This window comes from Crocodylus porosus, unplaced genomic scaffold (genome assembly GCF_001723895.1).
Source record: "Crocodylus porosus isolate Cpor-Errol unplaced genomic scaffold, CroPor_comp1, whole genome shotgun sequence".
Lineage (NCBI taxonomy): Eukaryota > Metazoa > Chordata > Crocodylia > Crocodylidae > Crocodylus > Crocodylus porosus.
In genome coordinates, this window is record NW_017728906.1 from 167,132,738 (window position 1) to 167,151,653 (window position 18,916).

At 37.5% G+C, this 18,916-nt stretch overlaps 1 protein-coding gene across 4 annotated transcripts in view; it reads right to left on the bottom strand.

Moving 5' to 3' along the window:
* The window catches only part of CDK8 (cyclin dependent kinase 8), a 124,684-nt gene that overhangs the window by 17,593 nt on the left and 88,175 nt on the right, over window positions 1-18,916 (bottom strand). For 3 of the 4 annotated variants that reach the window (XM_019530159.1, XM_019530158.1, XM_019530160.1), the window contains 3 exons: window positions 7,218-7,275; window positions 4,386-4,517; window positions 2,054-2,197 (listed from right to left, as the gene is read on the bottom strand). In XM_019530159.1, the coding sequence (XP_019385704.1) occupies window positions 2,054-2,197; window positions 4,386-4,517; window positions 7,218-7,275 (334 nt within the window). The remainder of the gene's footprint in view (window positions 1-2,053; window positions 2,198-4,385; window positions 4,518-7,217; window positions 7,276-18,916) is intronic. The other variant, XM_019530161.1, reaches the window with a different exon arrangement.

The window sequence follows — 18,916 nt, forward strand, 5'->3', positions numbered from 1 at the left end:
AAAACACTGAAGACAGACAGCAAAACACCCTCCCAGATAACATTTCCTTGGCTTATATAAAGAAAAGAGCAATTTTTATTCAGAATAGAAAATAACAGCATGAGATTTTGGCACAGATTCTTTCATTTTTAAGGTGATTTTATCTAGGTGATCTGATTTTCAGTGGTAGTAGTCATAATAACACTGATGAATCAGATGGTCTGCCTCTAACTAAAACAAAACGCTGTAGCTGTTCAAAAAGGCCACTGAACAATAAGTAAGATATCCTAGGAAACACCAAGTGGACAGAGAAAAAGTTGCTACCATGTGACACAGACCCCTTGTGCCATTGTAAATCTGTTCTATCCCAGAAAATGCTACCCCAAAACAGCTGCTTGTTTTCATACTTGTGCCTTGAGGTTCCCTATCTCAGAGCAATTTCATTTGTATAACCATGCCCTAAGAGCTTATCTATATACAAAGGTAAGACTAAGTAGCTGAAAGTGAGATGGTAGTGAACAAAAACAAAAATGCAGTGAGGCTTCATGTGAATGTTCTCATCAGGAAGTAAAGTGGCCTTAGCTCACTTCAGCTTAAACATATTTGGAAATAAACAAAGAACTAAAACAAATTTACTTTGGAAGGAGGACATCTGCATTGGTATTTCATGTGTGAAGTTAATGTACATAAGTTAACCTAAAGGAGGAATGGATAAAAATAGAAAATTATGACTGGCTAAGAAATGTATCTGGTGTTTCCACTTTTGTTTTTTCCCCTATTTTTCCTCTTTTCCACTTGTCTGTCTTTGTTCTAATTACAGTCAATTAGAAATGACAGGAGAAAGGGAGTCAAGAATAAACTATTATGTTTTCAGAAAGAAATAGAAACCTTCCTACCATACAGTGACCATAAGACAATGCCACCCAAAGTTATTACAAAACAAACAATTTTAAAATCCTACAAGCTCACAGAGAATTTCACAGATGCTACATGTGCCACAAAGAATTCAGAGACTAAATGAAGCAAGATAAATGCGAGAAAATATACAAGTTAGACTAGAAGTAGAAGAATGGCTTGCTGAAAAAACAGGAATTTACAGAAAGCTTTTAAAACAGGAAAGAAAGAGCAAAAGATGAAGAAAGGAAGATCATTCCCAGAATTTAGAGCAGTATGATAGACCACATGAAGTCAAGAGTGGGATATGCAGACTAAGTAATTAAAAGAAAAGTAGTAAATCAGAGGAAATGAAATATGTAGACAGAACAGGATAATAGAGCTTACAGGTAAGGACAAAGCTTAAACTCCATATGAAAGGAAAAACAAGTGCAATAAAGAGGTTTTAACAAGGCTGCAAAAGGTGACTAGCAATACCAGCAGGCTGAATGTACAGTCGAGGAAGATACAGGTGATGAGGAGATAGCCATATATTAAAAATAAAACTTCTTCCCCCTTTGACAAAACAGCAGAGCCATATAAACATGAAGATGGCTCATTAACCCAACAGATAATCAGGGACATCTGGTGAAACAAAAGTATGAGTAAGGTTGAGGAACATGAAATCTTCTCTTCACAGCTTCCTTCAGATTTGAGTTTACCGGGTCTTTATTCTTGGGGGAAAAGACCCATTATCTATCTCAGAATTATTTTCTACTCAAAAAAATTTTTGAAATGAAAATGCAAATTAGTTTGGGGTTTTGCATAAAAGATTTGAAAAAAATGTTTAATGTTAGTGCAATGTTTTTTGTAGAACTGACAGTCATCTACAAATTATGTAAGCACCAGAGAAGATGCTCAGAAATATAGGTCATGTTTTCATTTCCCTTATTAAAACTAAATCCTTTTAAATGATAAAACATAGCATACACAAATATATTTCAAAACTATTCCATCATTGGCAGTAGAAAACCAGACTTTGTAGCAGAATTATACCCTAGGTTTTGTATATCACAAAGCAAAGGTCATATTTGAACAGCTTTATTTCTTTGATCAGCTGTAACCTCCATAACAAAGACACTAACAATTTAGAATACAGATATCTTCTGTATTTGAACAGCAATAAAGTTACAATGGATACCTGCTGGAAATCCCATTACGTTGAATATTCTGTCCAGCTGGTCATGGTGATAAGGATTACTAGTTTTGATGTCTTCTTGTCGACAGTGGAATATTGGCTCTGATGTTAGCAACTCTGCAAATATACACCCTATAGCCCAAATATCTTTAAAGGAAAGAGAAAAATAGTAAATATCAAATAGATCTTTCCTCCTCCTCCTCTCCACTCCAATAGACAAACGCACATAAAACCCCACTTTGTATCTTGGTCAGTTGAAAATATTAATCCTTAACTAATTGTGGCTTCTAAGAAATAAGATTCCTGAATTCCAAAATAAAACCTAAATGTTATATGAGCACAATAATTCAAATTTTACCTTTCCACTACAATAGTCTACAGCATAGTATTTTTCTGTATTTACAATGGCTTGATATAAAGAAAGCTGAGAAACCATATATAGAGGTTTGCTTACTAGTCACTGCTACAAAAATTATTTGATTAATAATCACTCATCTGACAACCGATAAAGGACCGTCTATCCACAAAAAATAATTTAGAAACTGACTCATCTTCACATTGGCCACTTCAAAATGTTCATGTGATTTCCCTTTCCTTTTTTCTTTGTCATTTTTATATCTCCAGAGTCAGTAATAAGTGCTAGCAGGTAATAAATAGCCCCAAAGGTGCTTGCTTTAAAGGATGTTTAGAAAGAAAGTATGACTACAATATCTCAGCCAATTCACTGTCAAAACAATCTTCTAATGCTGTAGGGAGGGGGCAGGAAAAAAAGTAGAAACTTTACCATATGCCTTAGTTTGGCAGGTCAGGCAGTTTGTATGTTCTGAGATTTTTTTTTAAGACTCTTTATATTTGAGTATTAAATATTTGAGATACTTAACTGAACCTCACAAAGCTATACAGAACCTTGAATGAAGAGTAAAAGGCCAACAACAAAGACAGAAGTGAAAGATACATGCAGCAGAATCCCATTATTCAATTTTCAAGTCCTTTAAACAGTCAAAAAGTACCAGGAATGGAGAATTCTCTAGTCTCTCTCTCTCTCCTTGTACCTCTATAATGATCATAAAAAAATATTATTGAACCCCAGCCTGCTGTCAAGCCTGCCTTGCACCAGTCTGCTTTTCCACCAAGCCTTTTCTCTTACATTCAGTTCTTCAGCATGGTATTTGACAGCCAAGCACTGAGCGTGGCAGAGCGATATTCATTGTCCCACTGAAGCCGTTCAAAGCAGATCAATACTGGCAGGGGAAGCAGGTAAGGAAAGTGATTTCCCCCCCACTTCTCTGGTGGTTCTCAGAGATGGACTGAAATGGAGGGGAAACCTACTGGTAATTTATCTGTTGCAAGTCAATTATCTTTACCAGCAACTGCCTTGAGATAAAATTCTGGGTCACAACCTCTCCCCATCCCCCACTGAATAACAAGCTTAAACAAGTCTCATTTTCCATAAGAAAACTGAATAGTTTCTTGGGCAGCAAGGGGGTGGAAAGAAACCAAACAAAAAGTCAAGTACATAAGAGGAGTGGCACAGTAACAGCAACCCTCCCCCTTGCAGCACAGATTCAATGAGGACAGGATCTTCTCCAGTTTGAAAACATCTTAAATCTTAAGATTTGCTTTACATGCTTCTTAAAATCTAAGTAGCAAAAAGTCTAACAATCAAATCCATGTATAATGGATTATGACAACAGTTGTAAAAGTCATAGCCCCATTTTTTTTTTACTGCAAGTAGTAGTAAGTTTTCCCCTGACAGGTAAAAATCAACTATCTACAATTATACTGCTTCAGAGCATTTGAAAGCAATGTAGAAATTAAGGCTGCTTACAGATGTCAACAAAAAAAAAAAAGAGGTGATTTTCTTCAAACTCTGTACACCTCCACACCGAGCACAGCATATGCCCAGAAGAGGCTTTACATTAGTTGGGATGCACCTCACCCAATGCCTGTATAGACTGGGCGCTTCAGTGAGGCTTTTCTGGCACTTTTATCTAATAGCTGATTGAATCAGCTTTAAATAAAAGCACCATAAAGCCCTGCTGAAGTGTGTCATCTATACGGACACTGAAGAACCAGGTTGAACTAACACACTGACTCTTCCAGTAAAGTGTTGGGTTTTTTTTCCATGTCTGTCAGCAGCCTAAGAGCTTATTTATTAAGTCATTGTAAAAACTGCCTCAACTAAATACAGTTCTTCAAGGCTCAATATTTCCACAAGAAAGTCAATGGCAATTTTAACTCTTTTACATTCCTCCACTCTAGGTATTCTCGTGAAAAAGTGTCTACTATGCAGGCATTTTGCTCAAGTAATTGAGATGTCCCGTATTTTACTTACCAATAGCTTTGGTATAATGCCGTGCTCCAAGTAGTAATTCTGGAGCTCGATACCAGAATGTTACCACTACTGGATCCAAGTCTGCTAAAGGCTTCAGAGGTGAATTAAATAATCGGGCAAAGCCCATGTCAGCTGCAAAATTTAAAAAAAAAAAAAAGAAAGAAAAGAAAAGAAACAAAAATGCTTTTAAATTATAACAGCCCAGATTAATCAATGAATTGACTGAGATAATTTGTTAGCACCACAGTCACTGTGCTAACAAGCAAACACAAGGCAGTAACTATGAATCCTGTTAGTCTAAACTTCATCACTTTCTTATAGCATTTGTTGAAGTTACTGGTGCCATTGACTATAAAGTGTATCATTATAAATCATTATTAACAAAAGCAATTTAGCATCAAGAATTTACCATTGTCCTAAAAAAGCATGTCAGCTTATCTCTCGCTCTTAAAGCACTGGTAAATCCGGATGCTCTTTCAAAAAAGCTTATACAAAATCCAGGCACAACGCTAATTCTGTAATGGTTAGAATGATTTGTAATACATGCATGTCTCAAGGGCTACCTATATATAACTGCCTCCTAAAAAAGAAGCAGTTCTAACCCAATGACAGCCTTTCTTCCCTGGAAGCCTTTTCTGCCAAAAAATATTACCAGTACCAGAATAAAGGCAGAGCTGAACTCTTTTAAATGTTTCTTCCATTTTGGGAACACCACCCTATGAATACTCCAGAAAAATATCTAAATTGCTGCATAGGATTTGTAATTGACAGCTTCTCAAAGTCTCAATTATATGGAATTTAGATGGTACAGGACAAAGTGTATAGAAAGTACAACATGCAGGGATTCCCCAACCAAATCAGATTGTTTCAAGTCCCAAACACCAAGGAACTTGGTATGGTTATGAGACTTACAGATGGTGAGGAGGACTGAGAAAACTGGATGAGGCCTATAGCTGTTTTGACAGAGGAGTTAAGCTCAGCTCATACATAACATCTCACAGCTACTAACAGAAACTTACATAGTAAATACAGGTATTTAATTCTGCTCCACAATCTGAAACAACTATTTGCCTCCATGTGCATGCCTATTTAAGATATTTATTGCAATTTAAAAATAAATGTTTTACAATTATCTGTATTAAATATATCATGATAATCCAACATATGATGACTTCAAAGGTATCTATGAAAAATGTATAGAAAAACTAATCCATAAAAAGTAAATTTATCACTCAAGCTAACACAAAAAGTCTATCAAGCTTATTTTATGTTAAGTATACCAGTTATGTATTTTTTAGAAAAGTGTTAATACTAGAGAAGTGGAAGCCCTTGATATGGGAATACTTCTACATTCTTTCTCTACTGTTGTAAAGTTGTTTAAAAATAGAAAAAATATTCATTCTGATAATACAAGGAAATAAAAGTTTTTCCCACTATTGGGACTGGATGGCTCAGAGGACTGGTGGTATGTTATGGCAATATTTCACCTGTCCATCAACAAATTCTAACTAAATTTAGTAGTAATCTAAAGTTATTCCCAAATGACTTTGCAAATAGCTACCAATTATGAAATAAGTAAGTTGGTGGTCTATGTGCAATTATAATTGCATCACAACTGACGTTAACATGCCTGTAGATTGACCTATGTTCTTACTCTTAGAAGTTCGCACTCTATGATGAACAAAACTAATGGGAAAAAATTTCACTTCTCTTGTCCATGCTATACCTTTTTGCAGAGAGAATACCTTAAACTTTACAATCAATCTTGAACCTCAAAAGGGTGCTAAAACCTTTCAGTGTAGATTTTCTGAAGTGCTCAGACTTGGCCTAACTTTACTGCTGTTCAAGTCAGTGGTAAAATTCCCAGGATTTCATGAAATAAGAGTTTAGCTAACACTGAGAACTTCAGGAAGAACCTACAGTTAAGTAGCATACTAGTAATTAACGGTTTGTTTCAAATAAGCAAAACAATAGCATACAATGCAACATGGCAGAAGAATACTCTCATAAGAGAAAGCATGAGGGAAAAATATAAGCAATGCTTTTTAAAAAAAAAGTTTCCCCGGTTGGATTGTAAGACTATATTAGATAATTACATAGATTGGGCATATATTAAGAAATTATTGGTGCATCAATAGCATAACAGTGCACATCATGGTAGTACTTTGTACAGTTAGACTATAATTAATTATTCATTCCTTTTTATTTTTTTTTTTAATGTAGAATAATTGAGGCTGTAAATTATTCTTTCACTGGGGAAGTATCTCCCACTAGAAGAGGGTTGAATACTAGGAAAAGTTTTGGTTTTCCCCAACCTTCCAAATCATTTTGAATATGTTTACTGTTCATTCTAAACATCTCTCTCTAAATTAAGGTTTTCTGAACTTTAAGACCCCTTCTGCCACATATCACCCAGGAGCCAGGCTACCCTTTCAGAGCAGCTGAAGCCAACAACTGCCTTGAACAGTTTTTACTATAAAAATTAATATTTATAATAATGAAAGCTACCTATTTAGATTTTATAAAAAGAAACAAGGTGCTGCACTTTGATTGTAAAAGGAGGCAATTCTAAAACCTCACTAATTCTATATTTGTTTTTGCACCTCTGTGTACTATATTAATCCTCCTCCCCCCACAGTATGGCAGATATTCCCCCCATCAGGATCTTGTGCACAAGTATAATATCAAAAAGCCAGTCACTCAGAAAATAGCTTCAAATAAAATGTCCAGTAGCATACTAGTAATAGAGAAACTATTTTAAGTGATGCAACTGCACCATCAGAACATTCTAACTTAAATGCTACACTGGGACTTATCAAAGATGTAACATACCAATTTTTACTCTTCCTCGCTCAGGACCTTCACCCATAACTAAAATATTAGCAGGTTTCTGTGGAAAAAAAATAAATATACAATACATATACCAAGATAAACCTAAACATTTGTCTCTGAAACAATATGTTAGCTTTGTTTCACCAGTTTTAAACGAAATTCATTTTGAGGAAGTGATCATTTTTACTTTGTGGTAAAGCTGTGCAAGAATATAGACACAAGGCTTTCCTTTGCTACATCTGCCTCTAAGATATGCCCTTACATCCTTTCTTTAACAGGCTTTGTCACTACATTCCCCAGAGTAACTGCCATGGAGGTTTCTTTCTTCTGCTTGCAAGAGCAAGCAACATAAGCTTTCAAGCCTTCAACCAAGAACGCTTCACAAATTCAGCACCGCAGCAGGAGATACTACTTCTCACTGCCTCTTCCTCAAAACTCAAAATACCCCCGAAAACAAAGGACCAGGTGGTCGTCTCTATGACACATGTTTTGCCCAGAGTTATGAGGCATATTTCCAGACAGACATTTTAAATGAACAAGAAAATTCTCAAGCAAAATACAGGTTGGTCATCAATCATGGTATAAATAGGTAATCCCTCAGGTGCACATTCCACATAACCATAATACTATTAGACAGAAGGCAGGGCAGGGTGGCAACTTACAGACTAACTGATTCAGAGAAGCAAGAGATTTTGCTGGTTAAAGCCTGCTTTAACAGATGCTATGAATACTACTGTTAGGAGGCTTTTTACTTTGTGATACTGATTACCAATTCGGATGCTTCCCTTCTTTTTCTATCTACCAACAAAATAAGTTAAAACATAGTGCGAGAACTCTAGAGTGCAGCTGGTTAGCGCCATCCATCGTTCTTATGGTGCTCCAAATTCTTAATCTTCAGAGTCTTTCCTGGCCTTGTCCTCCAACTTCATCTGGTCTTTGTGCCACTAGTTGCCTTTTTTCCTACTTCTTTTTCTCCTCTTTTTTTTAAATAAGCTAATCTTTACCTAGCAGTCAGACAAGCATAAATTCCTAAAAGGCTAACATTGTGCGTGTGCATAAATTAAAGTTGCATTAAGGATATTACTCAGTTTGAGAAAGCCAAAAAATTCAGCATCCATAGCCATATTCAGAGTCCAAAGCCATATTTAACAACAAGGTGTTTAAGCAGCAGGTCATTTTTATATAAGCACTCACACCACAACATCCCACCAAAAGACGACAAATTAATGATAGAATTACAGCTCTAGATTTGATTTCCTAGTTTAAAACTAATTTAAAAAAAAGATAACTAGTGTTATATAGTACTACCGTTTTTTTCACGCTGCCAAGAAAGGAAATCTAGCAAGTAAAAGTTAACACAGTAGATCACAACAGCTCTGAAGAAGTGACCACGATATACTACAAATATTAATTTAGACAAATTCTAAAGTTAAAATTATCGAGAATATTACAACCCTTCAGCTGTTGTGGAAGTACTTATTTAGAAACTTTAAAAAAATGAATTTGAAGTGCAACTCACAAGAAATTATGGTAATATGAAACGAGCATTAAAAAAAAAATAAGTGCCTCAAGACAATTTTTCCTAGATTAACATATTTTTGGTGTGAAAGGCTCAAACATAACTTGATTACTATAACTGCATAATAATTAAAGTATTGGCATATAGTGGGAATTTGTGTTGTCACATTTTCTTTGTAGACCAGTTAATAATAATTAAAAAAGCAACTTGGAGGAGTGCTATGAAGACACAATATTGTAAAGTAGACAAAAAAAAAAATCACGTGTTTTATTTTCCTAATAGCCAGAACAGCTTCACATTAAAGATCACATTGAGTTACACTAGCACAACAGTGATATGCAAAAGAACCTGAGTACAAACAATTTGTATATGGTGAACAGTAATACTGCAATACTAAAAAATGTAAAAACAAAAAGGTCAGCAAACCCCCCCTCAAAAAACAAAAAACAACACTAAGAATCTACTTTCAGAGGACAATCCAAGAACCTTAAGTTTTCCTGTAATCCAGGAATGATTTTTTTTTTTTTTTTAAATATGGGACAAAGTTCATTTAAAAGAATTTTATCTAATGGAACAAAAAGCACCCACTTCAGAATTCAGGGAAATTTAAAGCTTGAGGCCTGTACCAACTATCATTACTTATAAACCTTGTATTTAAGAAAGCTTAAGGAAATGCAAATGCTTTTATTCCTCTTTGGAATTCTCTGTGGCATAATCCACCATCCTAGATTTGAAGTAAAATTGAAGAATGGTACTACAAAATGCACATGGAAACAAGTTTATCACTGGTATCTCTGACAGCTTGCATTTTCTCTTTGGCCCGTAAGGTTTCTCACCTTGTGAGTGATGGTTTGTCAGGTAGGGCTGCAGTCAGAGAGGATAACTTTGCCTCTCTTGGTTCGCCAGTCAAGAAGGGATCCCTTTCACAAACTCTGTAGAGGTACACATGGGTTTTGCCAGTCTCTTAAGAGAGACTGCTTGAGGTTAACTATACAAAAACAATTTTCTTAGGAGCAAAGGAATAAAAAAAAGAACTGTTTTCATGTGGTTGGCATCTAGACTAATTTAAGCACCATGTTTAGCCTAGATCAGTGGTTTTTAAGCTTTTTGGCTGCAAACGCTTTTACCTGTAAAATATTGCTACTTGTACCCTCTAGACCTGACACATCCATCAGCACCTATGAGAACACATGCCTAAGCCATTACTCATCTTCTGTTGACGAATCAGAATCTTCATCATTATTATTAAAACTTAGTAATGTACCACTGGGCAAAGCATTGTACAACCCTGAGGATATGCATACCCCAGTTTGAAAAAAAACACTGGTCTAGATTCTCATCGGTTATTGAGGAAAAAAAAAGAAAGTCTTATTCCTCTCAATAGCAATGTTCCCCTCTGAACAAACACAGACTTTTCCTTGCTATTCCAAAGATTCATTTTTCTCGCTCTTCCACACTTAGTTACAAAGTCCCTTTTATTCAGGCCAAATTCTCTGACATAAATGGAGGTAAAGTATTAGTTCTACAGTTTATGATTACAGCTCTTCTGACTTCCCAGTTCAACTGTTAAAGAATTAATTGCTGTTAAGGTAATCTAATAGATAATGGCATATATTTACATCATACCTTCATCCCAGATTTTATCTATAGAGGTGAAGGAATTCCTTTTAGTACCATTTAAGGCTCCCCGCCCCCCAAAAAAACCAAAACAGAAAAACCCAAACCCTAACCTTCTGGTTCAAACCAACAAATCAGAAGCAAGTAATACTCCTTTCTCCTTTTATTTATGATCAGAAAGTCACAAATTAAGTTTTCATATGATCTGGTCCTACACAAGTCACTCAGAGGGATACTAAACCTTCAGCCACAATGCTACCCATAGTCTGTTTGGTTTTTTTGACAAAAGCAGCCTGGCACTAACCTTCTCAAGTAAGGAATTTCATCCCATGATGCGTAAGCAGGGAATGTGACTGCTCATATGGATCATTAATTAGAGGTCATTTGTTAACACCAGGTATTCATGAAAGTTTAACCAACACACTGCTATTGACATAATTAATTCAGCAGAGCATGTTCACATGTAGCTGCCTTTGCTGTTCCCTGTGATGCTGTGTATAAACGTTTTGGTATGCCTTACAAACCTGGAACACCATAGTATGGGGGTTTGAGGTCAGGTCTCTGTAACTCAAGTGGAATGTCTCCATTTCAGTCACACAAAGCCTACTCTTTCACACTACTTTTCTACTGTGCCTCCTAAAACCATGGATAATGCATAGCTCATGAAGCTCTGTCACCAATTTTAAAGGACAGGGATAATCATTTTTTATATTGCTCAACCTGCACAAAAACTTAGAATGGTTCTGGATATGCAGCGAATCACTACTCAGGGCCCCTGTAGAATCTTTAAGTCAATGTGGAGGTGTCTAGCTCATTTAGGTACTTTCAAGTTCAAGTGACAACTGAACAGAGGTTTTTTGGAGCACAACTCTGGATTCAGAAGCCTCAGTTTTACTATGCTCTTTAGTAGATCTAGCCCTATGTTAAAGAGTTAAAAATAGAGAGAGCATGTATGAGTAATGAGAAACACAGGGAAGCTGTAATTACTCCAAAACGAAACACTGCAAACACACATACACACAAAATCAGAATAAAGGTTACATTTAAAAGAAATGCAGACATATTTTATCTGAAAGAGCACAGTATAGGGCATTCAACTGTAAGTGTATAACGGAGTGAGGAAAATGCAACATCTAAAGTCTAAAAATCAATTTAATGTAATCTGTGATCATGGCCCTTAATATGCTTTAATATTAATTACAAGCTTCCCTCAATTTATGCTGTACACGTGTTCCTGGAAAACAGCACGTAACTCGAATTCACGTAAAGGGAACCCACTTTACAGTGCAACAAATAGGGACACGTTCCGAGACCTCGAGTATACTGACTCCCAAACCCATTTCTACCACTTTTACAAGACAACTTTGGTGCTCACCAACAGCAGACAGTACACACAAGCACAGAGGAGTGGTTACCATAAAATGGGGATGGAAGCTACAGAAACATGGTGCAAACAATGAGTAAGGAGCACAGACACATACAAGACTATATTTTAGTGCACATCACTCCCAAAATGCACTGCACAAAGCAGGCAACTGCGGGCTTCCACCACACCAATAGCATAAGAGCAAATTTGCACATACAGAGCCCACATAAAGCAAGGGAAACCTGTAGGGGTATATTGTAAATGATTCCTCAGCCTGATAAAGGGAATTTGTACCTGAAAGCTTGCAAACAAGATTTTTTCCAGCTATTTCAGTTGGTCTAATAAGAAATATAATATTAAATTGGATAGTTATTGGACAACATAGCAATATGCTGTACTGTGCATTTCTATACCTTAATGTGCTTGGGGTTTTTTGTTTTTTATTTTAACTCTGAATTTTCCTGGATTTATACTGCTTGGTTCTGGGGTAGTAAAAACACCCCTGTGAAGACTGAATCGTAAATTAATTTACTACTTGTATTCCTTCAGGAGCCTTATCACAAACAAGAACCTTATTATGCAAGGTATCATTACACAGAAACAGACTACAATCCATGCCTCAAAAATCTTACAATCTAAGCGTGTAACAGATGACAGCATACAAAGTAACATGAATTAGCAGATAGAGGGTGCTAGTTTAATACATGCTCAGAGGTTTGTATTAAGCTTTTCTGTAAATCTCCAGACAAAAGTTTTAAAATCCCTAAAAGTGCTTTCACTGCCTCACAAGACATGGAACTCAGTAACTCACAACATAAGATGAAGTTACTACACAAGCTGACATGGCAGCTTTTCTAGATCCTAAGGCTCTTTGTTGTAGTTTACATTATATGCATGTTTACTAGGTTGTAGTCTCTCTGTTGCAGGTGTCATGCCACTTCAAAAACAGGTCAGGAAATATCAGATTAAAGTACATTAAAGAATTAAAAGGTTCACATTTTTCATTTAGAGAGAGACACAATGTGAGTTCTGGAAGAACTCTGATTAGTTGCAAAGAATGTCTCAAAAGAAACCATGGAGAAATATTTAACGCCTCTGGGAGAATCTTTGTTTCCCACAAACAAAGCAACAGTAAAAAGCTACACATAAAGCAACAGTTTTTCTTTTAATAAATATACCCATTTTGAGGACTTGTCCTAGAAAAAGTAATTGAATCCACTATTTCAGAGGAGTCCAGCAATTTTAAATCATGGTTAAAAGATCCAGTTATACAAAGCTGCCACTTGAAGGAAAGCAATCTTTCCAATTTATCCGAGCAACTTTTTTAAATGTGTTTCTTCAAAAGACTTGGCAGACAATTATAGACAAAAAAAGGATCTAAATACACCTCCAATGTCAACATCATTCTTTTTACCTCCCTCGATGATAATTAAGAAAGCTTAACTCAACTGCCTAGATTAAACTAAAGCAAAACCATGCATTTCAGCAGTTCTGTATATACTAAAACACAACACCTTGCAAAACAGACGTGAAAAGAAAACACCAGGCACACTCATGTAAACACATATTTACTCACCTCCTCCAGAAGGAAACAATTTATTTAAGCCAAATTTACTTAAATGCAACTGTGCAAACATCTGTGCGAAGCTGTTAAGATTTATAACATATACCAAAATAATAACAATTAGATCTTTGCAAAATCCACAACTAGCTATTTCACCAAGACTTGAACTGACTGTTGCAAGGAGGAAAACAGTATTTAAATAGTTAAAGAAAATGCTAACCTAAAATATGTGGATTGTAAACCTGGATTTTTCATACTTCTTGTCTGACACCTGGCCAAGTCGCATCTCATGACTTAGTTCCATACAACTGTCTGCAGTGCTAAGTTTATCAGCGTTTGTAGCGTGCTTTGAAATCCCAAGATAAACAGGCTACCTCAACTGAAAAATAAGCTAATGAAGTGGAAGACATTTTATAGTAATACTGCATTTACTTAAATAGAAGACAAGATCCCCTCTTCCCCCTCAAATCAAAATAGGGAAAAGAGCTCCTGACCTTATATTCACATACAAGGGAAGCTCATTAAACACACTGCTTCCAAAAGAAGCATGTGCTCAGTAATTGAAAACAGCTATGAAGTTGTTTAAATGCAGTCAACACTGAGCATGACTATAAAACACTTGCCCAATCAATATAGGCTATATATACTGATGGGAACCTACCACAAAGATAGGTTAGTTCAGCCACTCTGAATAAGATACATAGTAGTCCCCTTCATTCTCAGTTCTCCTCAGTGCTGACTCTTTTTCAAGTCATGGTGAGCCACTATATTGAATACATTTTTATTTCCTCCTCAATCCCCCAGCTGAGCTGTACTTTCCTTTTCCATTTCTTCACCAGCCTTATTGGTTTGGCAAACATCAAATAGGGTCCTAAATAGACTGAGAGAAGGTAGCAACAGAGATATTCTGGGTGGACTGTCACAAGATTAGTGTGGCCCTGCTCTGTATGAAGTGGAACTGGACTAGGTTGCCCTGAGCCTCATCTGCATATACATTTTTGGAGGATCCTAGGACCCAGTTCCAGTCATGGGCCAGGCTAATTAGCACATACTTTGTGGGGGTATCTGGAGTACACACACATACTGAGCAGTGTTGAGCTGTGGGGCTAAAATCATGGCATGAAATGTTGTTGGCTGTGCTAGGGCCCAACCCAGTGAACTATATGAGGGTTGTACTATATGATCCCTGGAGATCCCTACCAGCCCTACTTTTCTATGATTCTTCATTAAATCATGAGTCTTTTGGCTTTGAACTAATATCATGCATAGTTTGTACTAGGACTAAGTAGGTACAAAAGTGCTGCTTAAAGGTGTGTTTATAGAATTTTCTGTGCAGTAGTTTCAAAAAAGGTAAAATGCACCAATTCTGGATGAACTACGTCTATGGGTACCTGTAGTACAAAGTAATTTTTTTCAAATTTGTTCCTCACTTCCAGTGCAGGGGGCTGGACCCAATGATCTTGCAAGGTCCCTTCCAGCCCCTTACAATCTATGAATCTAAGGGGGAGGGAGAAGGGGAGGCAAAGGGCAATGGGGCCACCTGACACCCCACATTTAGTTGCCCTGCTGTAACAGTGGAAGGGGGAGAAATTCAGGGCAAACCTCCAATAATGAGACTCTATATCCGGAAAACTGTAACAAATGTATACATTTTCCATTTATAGAGAATCTAATCACTGGAGGGTTGTTTTATATTCAAGGTCATATTATATTCAAGTAAATAACACTTCTTTAAAGAACAAAGTCTGTGGTAAACACTGTGTAGAAATAAACACGGAATTCTAAAACGTTAGTGGTGTAATGCAATGAAATGTGTGTTAGAGAGGCAATAGAAGCTTAACATTCTGGAACAATGTCATAACCCCTTTTCCTCTGCTCACTCCGTGTCCCTTTCTAATGTCTAAGCATCTTTAGACATTATGGTTAAAGTAAAACATGCTAGTTGTAAATAAAAATGTTACCTCTTTATACCAGAAACAAAATTCAGATGAATGAATTCCTCAGCTTCAGTTTTTGGCAGAATTTAGGCTTTAATTAAGAAAATTAAGTTTCTACACTTAGTAGAAAAATAAGCTTAAAAATCTAAACTGTACCTAAATCAGTAAGTTTTTGTCTCCTCCTCCCTGCAAACAGCTTATAGATCTCTGCAGCTCTTCAAAGCTTTGGTAGCTTGCTAATTAAAACTTTGGCAATGGGTTTTACTACTGCTGGTCAGAAACTTATTCCTGGCAATTTTATTGGCTACCAACATCCCAGTTTCATGCTATACCAGGGAAAACTATGAGCAGCAGCAATGGCAGCAAAAATTCACAGATGAGAGAAAGTAGAAGAAACTTCCCTTCCCATACTCTATTTCTTCATGTGGTACTAGAAATGAAATAAGAGAGACACCCATCCTTTCACATAGCACCTGAGAGGGTTAACTTCTGAGAAGGACCAGGAAACATCTCCCTACAAGCATATCATACCCAAGCTGTCATACCAGACTTCTTACCAGGGCACTGCTGTATTCCATTCCTCTTCTGTAGCTACATCTGGGCAGATAAGCTTTTAACCTCTAGCTAATAGATACACAGTAAATTATTTGAGCTGTGACTAATATGTCACTAATAACTTGTACTAGACTGTCCCTCCAGCACAGTAATTTGCATTAGACAGTCCTGTATACTATAAAAAGGCTCCTTAATGTGATTAAAAACACAATGAGAATGCTAAATTCTTTCAGAGGGCAAATTCACATAATTCAGAGCTGACATGTTTTGTATTTGGAATATTAAAGCCAAATCAGTATTTAAGTTACAGTGTTCAAGTTCAGTCTATCAAAAAAAACTGAGGCACACTGCTCATGACTTCAACTCCACAATGCGAGCGCTGATTTGCTATGGCACCTCATCCATATGCTGCGTGGCTAGAAGTGAAGAAGTGACCTAGTAATTTCTTGCTTTTAAGAAGGATATTTGCTGAATGTCTGCTTGTGAAAGTCTCTTCTGGCCTGAAACATGAGTGTTAGAATTCTGACACCTAGCACCGGAGTACATCAAACCTCAATACAAAGCTATGCAACTTGTTAATGCAGGTATTGTCCATTTAATTGTCTAATCCTTTTTGCATTCTATAACCCTGCTGTGGCAGTAAGTTCTTTGCAAAACTGAATCAAGTAAAAAAAACAACCCCCCCCACACACATGCCATCATTAAACTTGAATATGGCCTTTTATTATGAAAAGTAATGAACAAGATCACTATATTTGCTATCTCTATACTGTAAGACTTAATAATATATCTCGATATCTATGCATCTATCATCAATACTCTCCCTAAATTAAAATTTCCCCAGGAAAACCCTACATGATAAAAATGTCAACTATTGATGGCAAATTTTGAGCTTTGATGAGCCACTATAAACAGACCTCACCTTCAACCATACTTGTGTGTTCCAATGACGCTCAGAGCTATGTCATCTGGAGTCTTGTACTCCTGGTGAACCAATCTGAGGTCCCAGACTAAGCACAGTCCAAACTGCTAAAGACCCCAATGGTATAACAAGCGCACTTGAAGACCTGCTGGCTCTCTGTGGCTGTGAAGGTGATTGAGAGCTGCAGTGGCATGGAAGTCTCCAGTTGCCTTAGACATCCTTGCCACTGGGTTCAGGGCTTCCTCCTGTCAAGCTTGTGTGATTGTCATTTGTGCATTGGCTTCACCATGTTAAAAGATGACATGAGCAGGCCTCTGACAGGGATGTTAACATTTTCCACAAACTAAGTCCTGCAACACCAGACAAATGGTGGGGGGGGGGGGGCAGGAACAGTGATTTCTGGGAGTCCCTAGCCACAAAGCTGTGTGTAGGTGGCAGTTATGTGATGGTCATTTTGCACTTAGACAAAAGTACAATTTGGCAGCTGCAGCTCTGACTGAGCAGTCCTCTTTAGGATCCCCTCTGCTCACAGTGACTGGGGAAGGGGCTAAAAAAGGTGCCCTAAACATAAGCCGTCTCAAACCCCTGTCGCTGGATTGCTGCATCCAGTGGGATCACTCTACTTGTGGCAAAAACCAACAAAATAAAGTTCTGAAGTTTGCCGCATGAACTGTTTGCACTCTCATGGACTCCCAGAACAGTGAGCACCCTGAAAGAACCGCCACCATTGTAGGTAGCAAGACTCACTGTGCAGATGAAGGCCAGCTGAAATAAGGAGGTTGCTACACCTTTTTTTGGAAAGGAAAGTCACCTAAGGAGACATCCATGTGGTTGCCTTTTGCCATCAAGAACAAGACTGTCAGCCAGCTTTTAGGACTCCCTGTGGACATTAAGGAATGCCTTATGACTCTCTGCCTCAAGCTCAGTAACAACTAGTACACTACAGTCATCAGTGCATACGCCCCCACTCCTGATGATGAAGAAGTCCACAAGGAACAGTTCTACTGTGATCCTGACACAGTCCTGACTGCCACTGCCAAGAAAGACAAGCTCATCCTCATGACAGACTTCAACACAAGAGTTGGGCAACACTCTTAACTCTGGAGCAGCACCATTAGGAAAGAGCAGGTGCAGAAAGTCAATGGTATCCCCTCTCCTCAGCAAATGTGCAAAGCATGACTTGCTCATCACAAACATCATCTTCAGAAAGAGTGACAAATATAAAACCATTTGGAAACAGCCATGTTCAAATCACTGGCACCTTCTTGACTATATTACTGTCAGAGCGCATGATTGTACTGCTGTCCATATCACCCAAGTCCTGAGAGGTGCAGATGACTGCTGGACAGACCACCATTTAGTCAGATCAATCATGGACATGTAGCTTGCACCACAACACCATAAACAACTAAAAGGAATGCAAAAGAGATTTAACATTCAGGCAAGCTAGATGCAAGGCTCTTCAGCAATGCCATACTGAGAGGCTCTCTGAACTACCTGATGACATCAAGGACATCCAGGCACACTGGGAGGAGCTTAAGAATGTTATTCACAAGGCATGCACTAAATCAATTGGATACTCCACTTACCATCACCAGATTGTTTTAAGGAGAACAATGAGTAAATCTTAGCACTTATCCATCAGAAGAGAGCTGCATTCTGCAGCTGGGAAAATGAACCCTCCAACCAACAAAAACGAGAGGCTTACCACTTGCTCAAAGCTGTAGCTCAGAGGAGGCTAACAGGACATCAAGAACCAGTAGTGGCAAGTGAAGGCCATGGAGATCCAGAGTTTCGATGACTGATATGACATGAGAAGCTTCTTTCAAAGCAATAAAAGCCATCCATGGGCCATGTTCCAAGGGCCCAATCCCCGGCAATCTCAATATGGTTCCACCCTTCTCATGGACAATGTACCCATCAAGCACTGGAAGGAACACTTCAAGACTATCTTAACCATGAATTTGAGGTCTCAGTTGCCACCATCAAATCTATCCCTCAACACCCAGTAACAGAACCTCCTGCTGATCCCCCATCCTTCAAGGAAGCCTAGCATGCCATTACTTAGACCAAGAACAATAAGGCGCCAGGCCCAGATGGCATACCTGCAGAGGTCTTCAAATCTGGTGGAACAGCACTAATGAAAAAATTTCACCAACTTCTCATCCAAATATGGGTTAATGAGGAAGTTCCTGTGCGATATTAAAATACATTTAAAT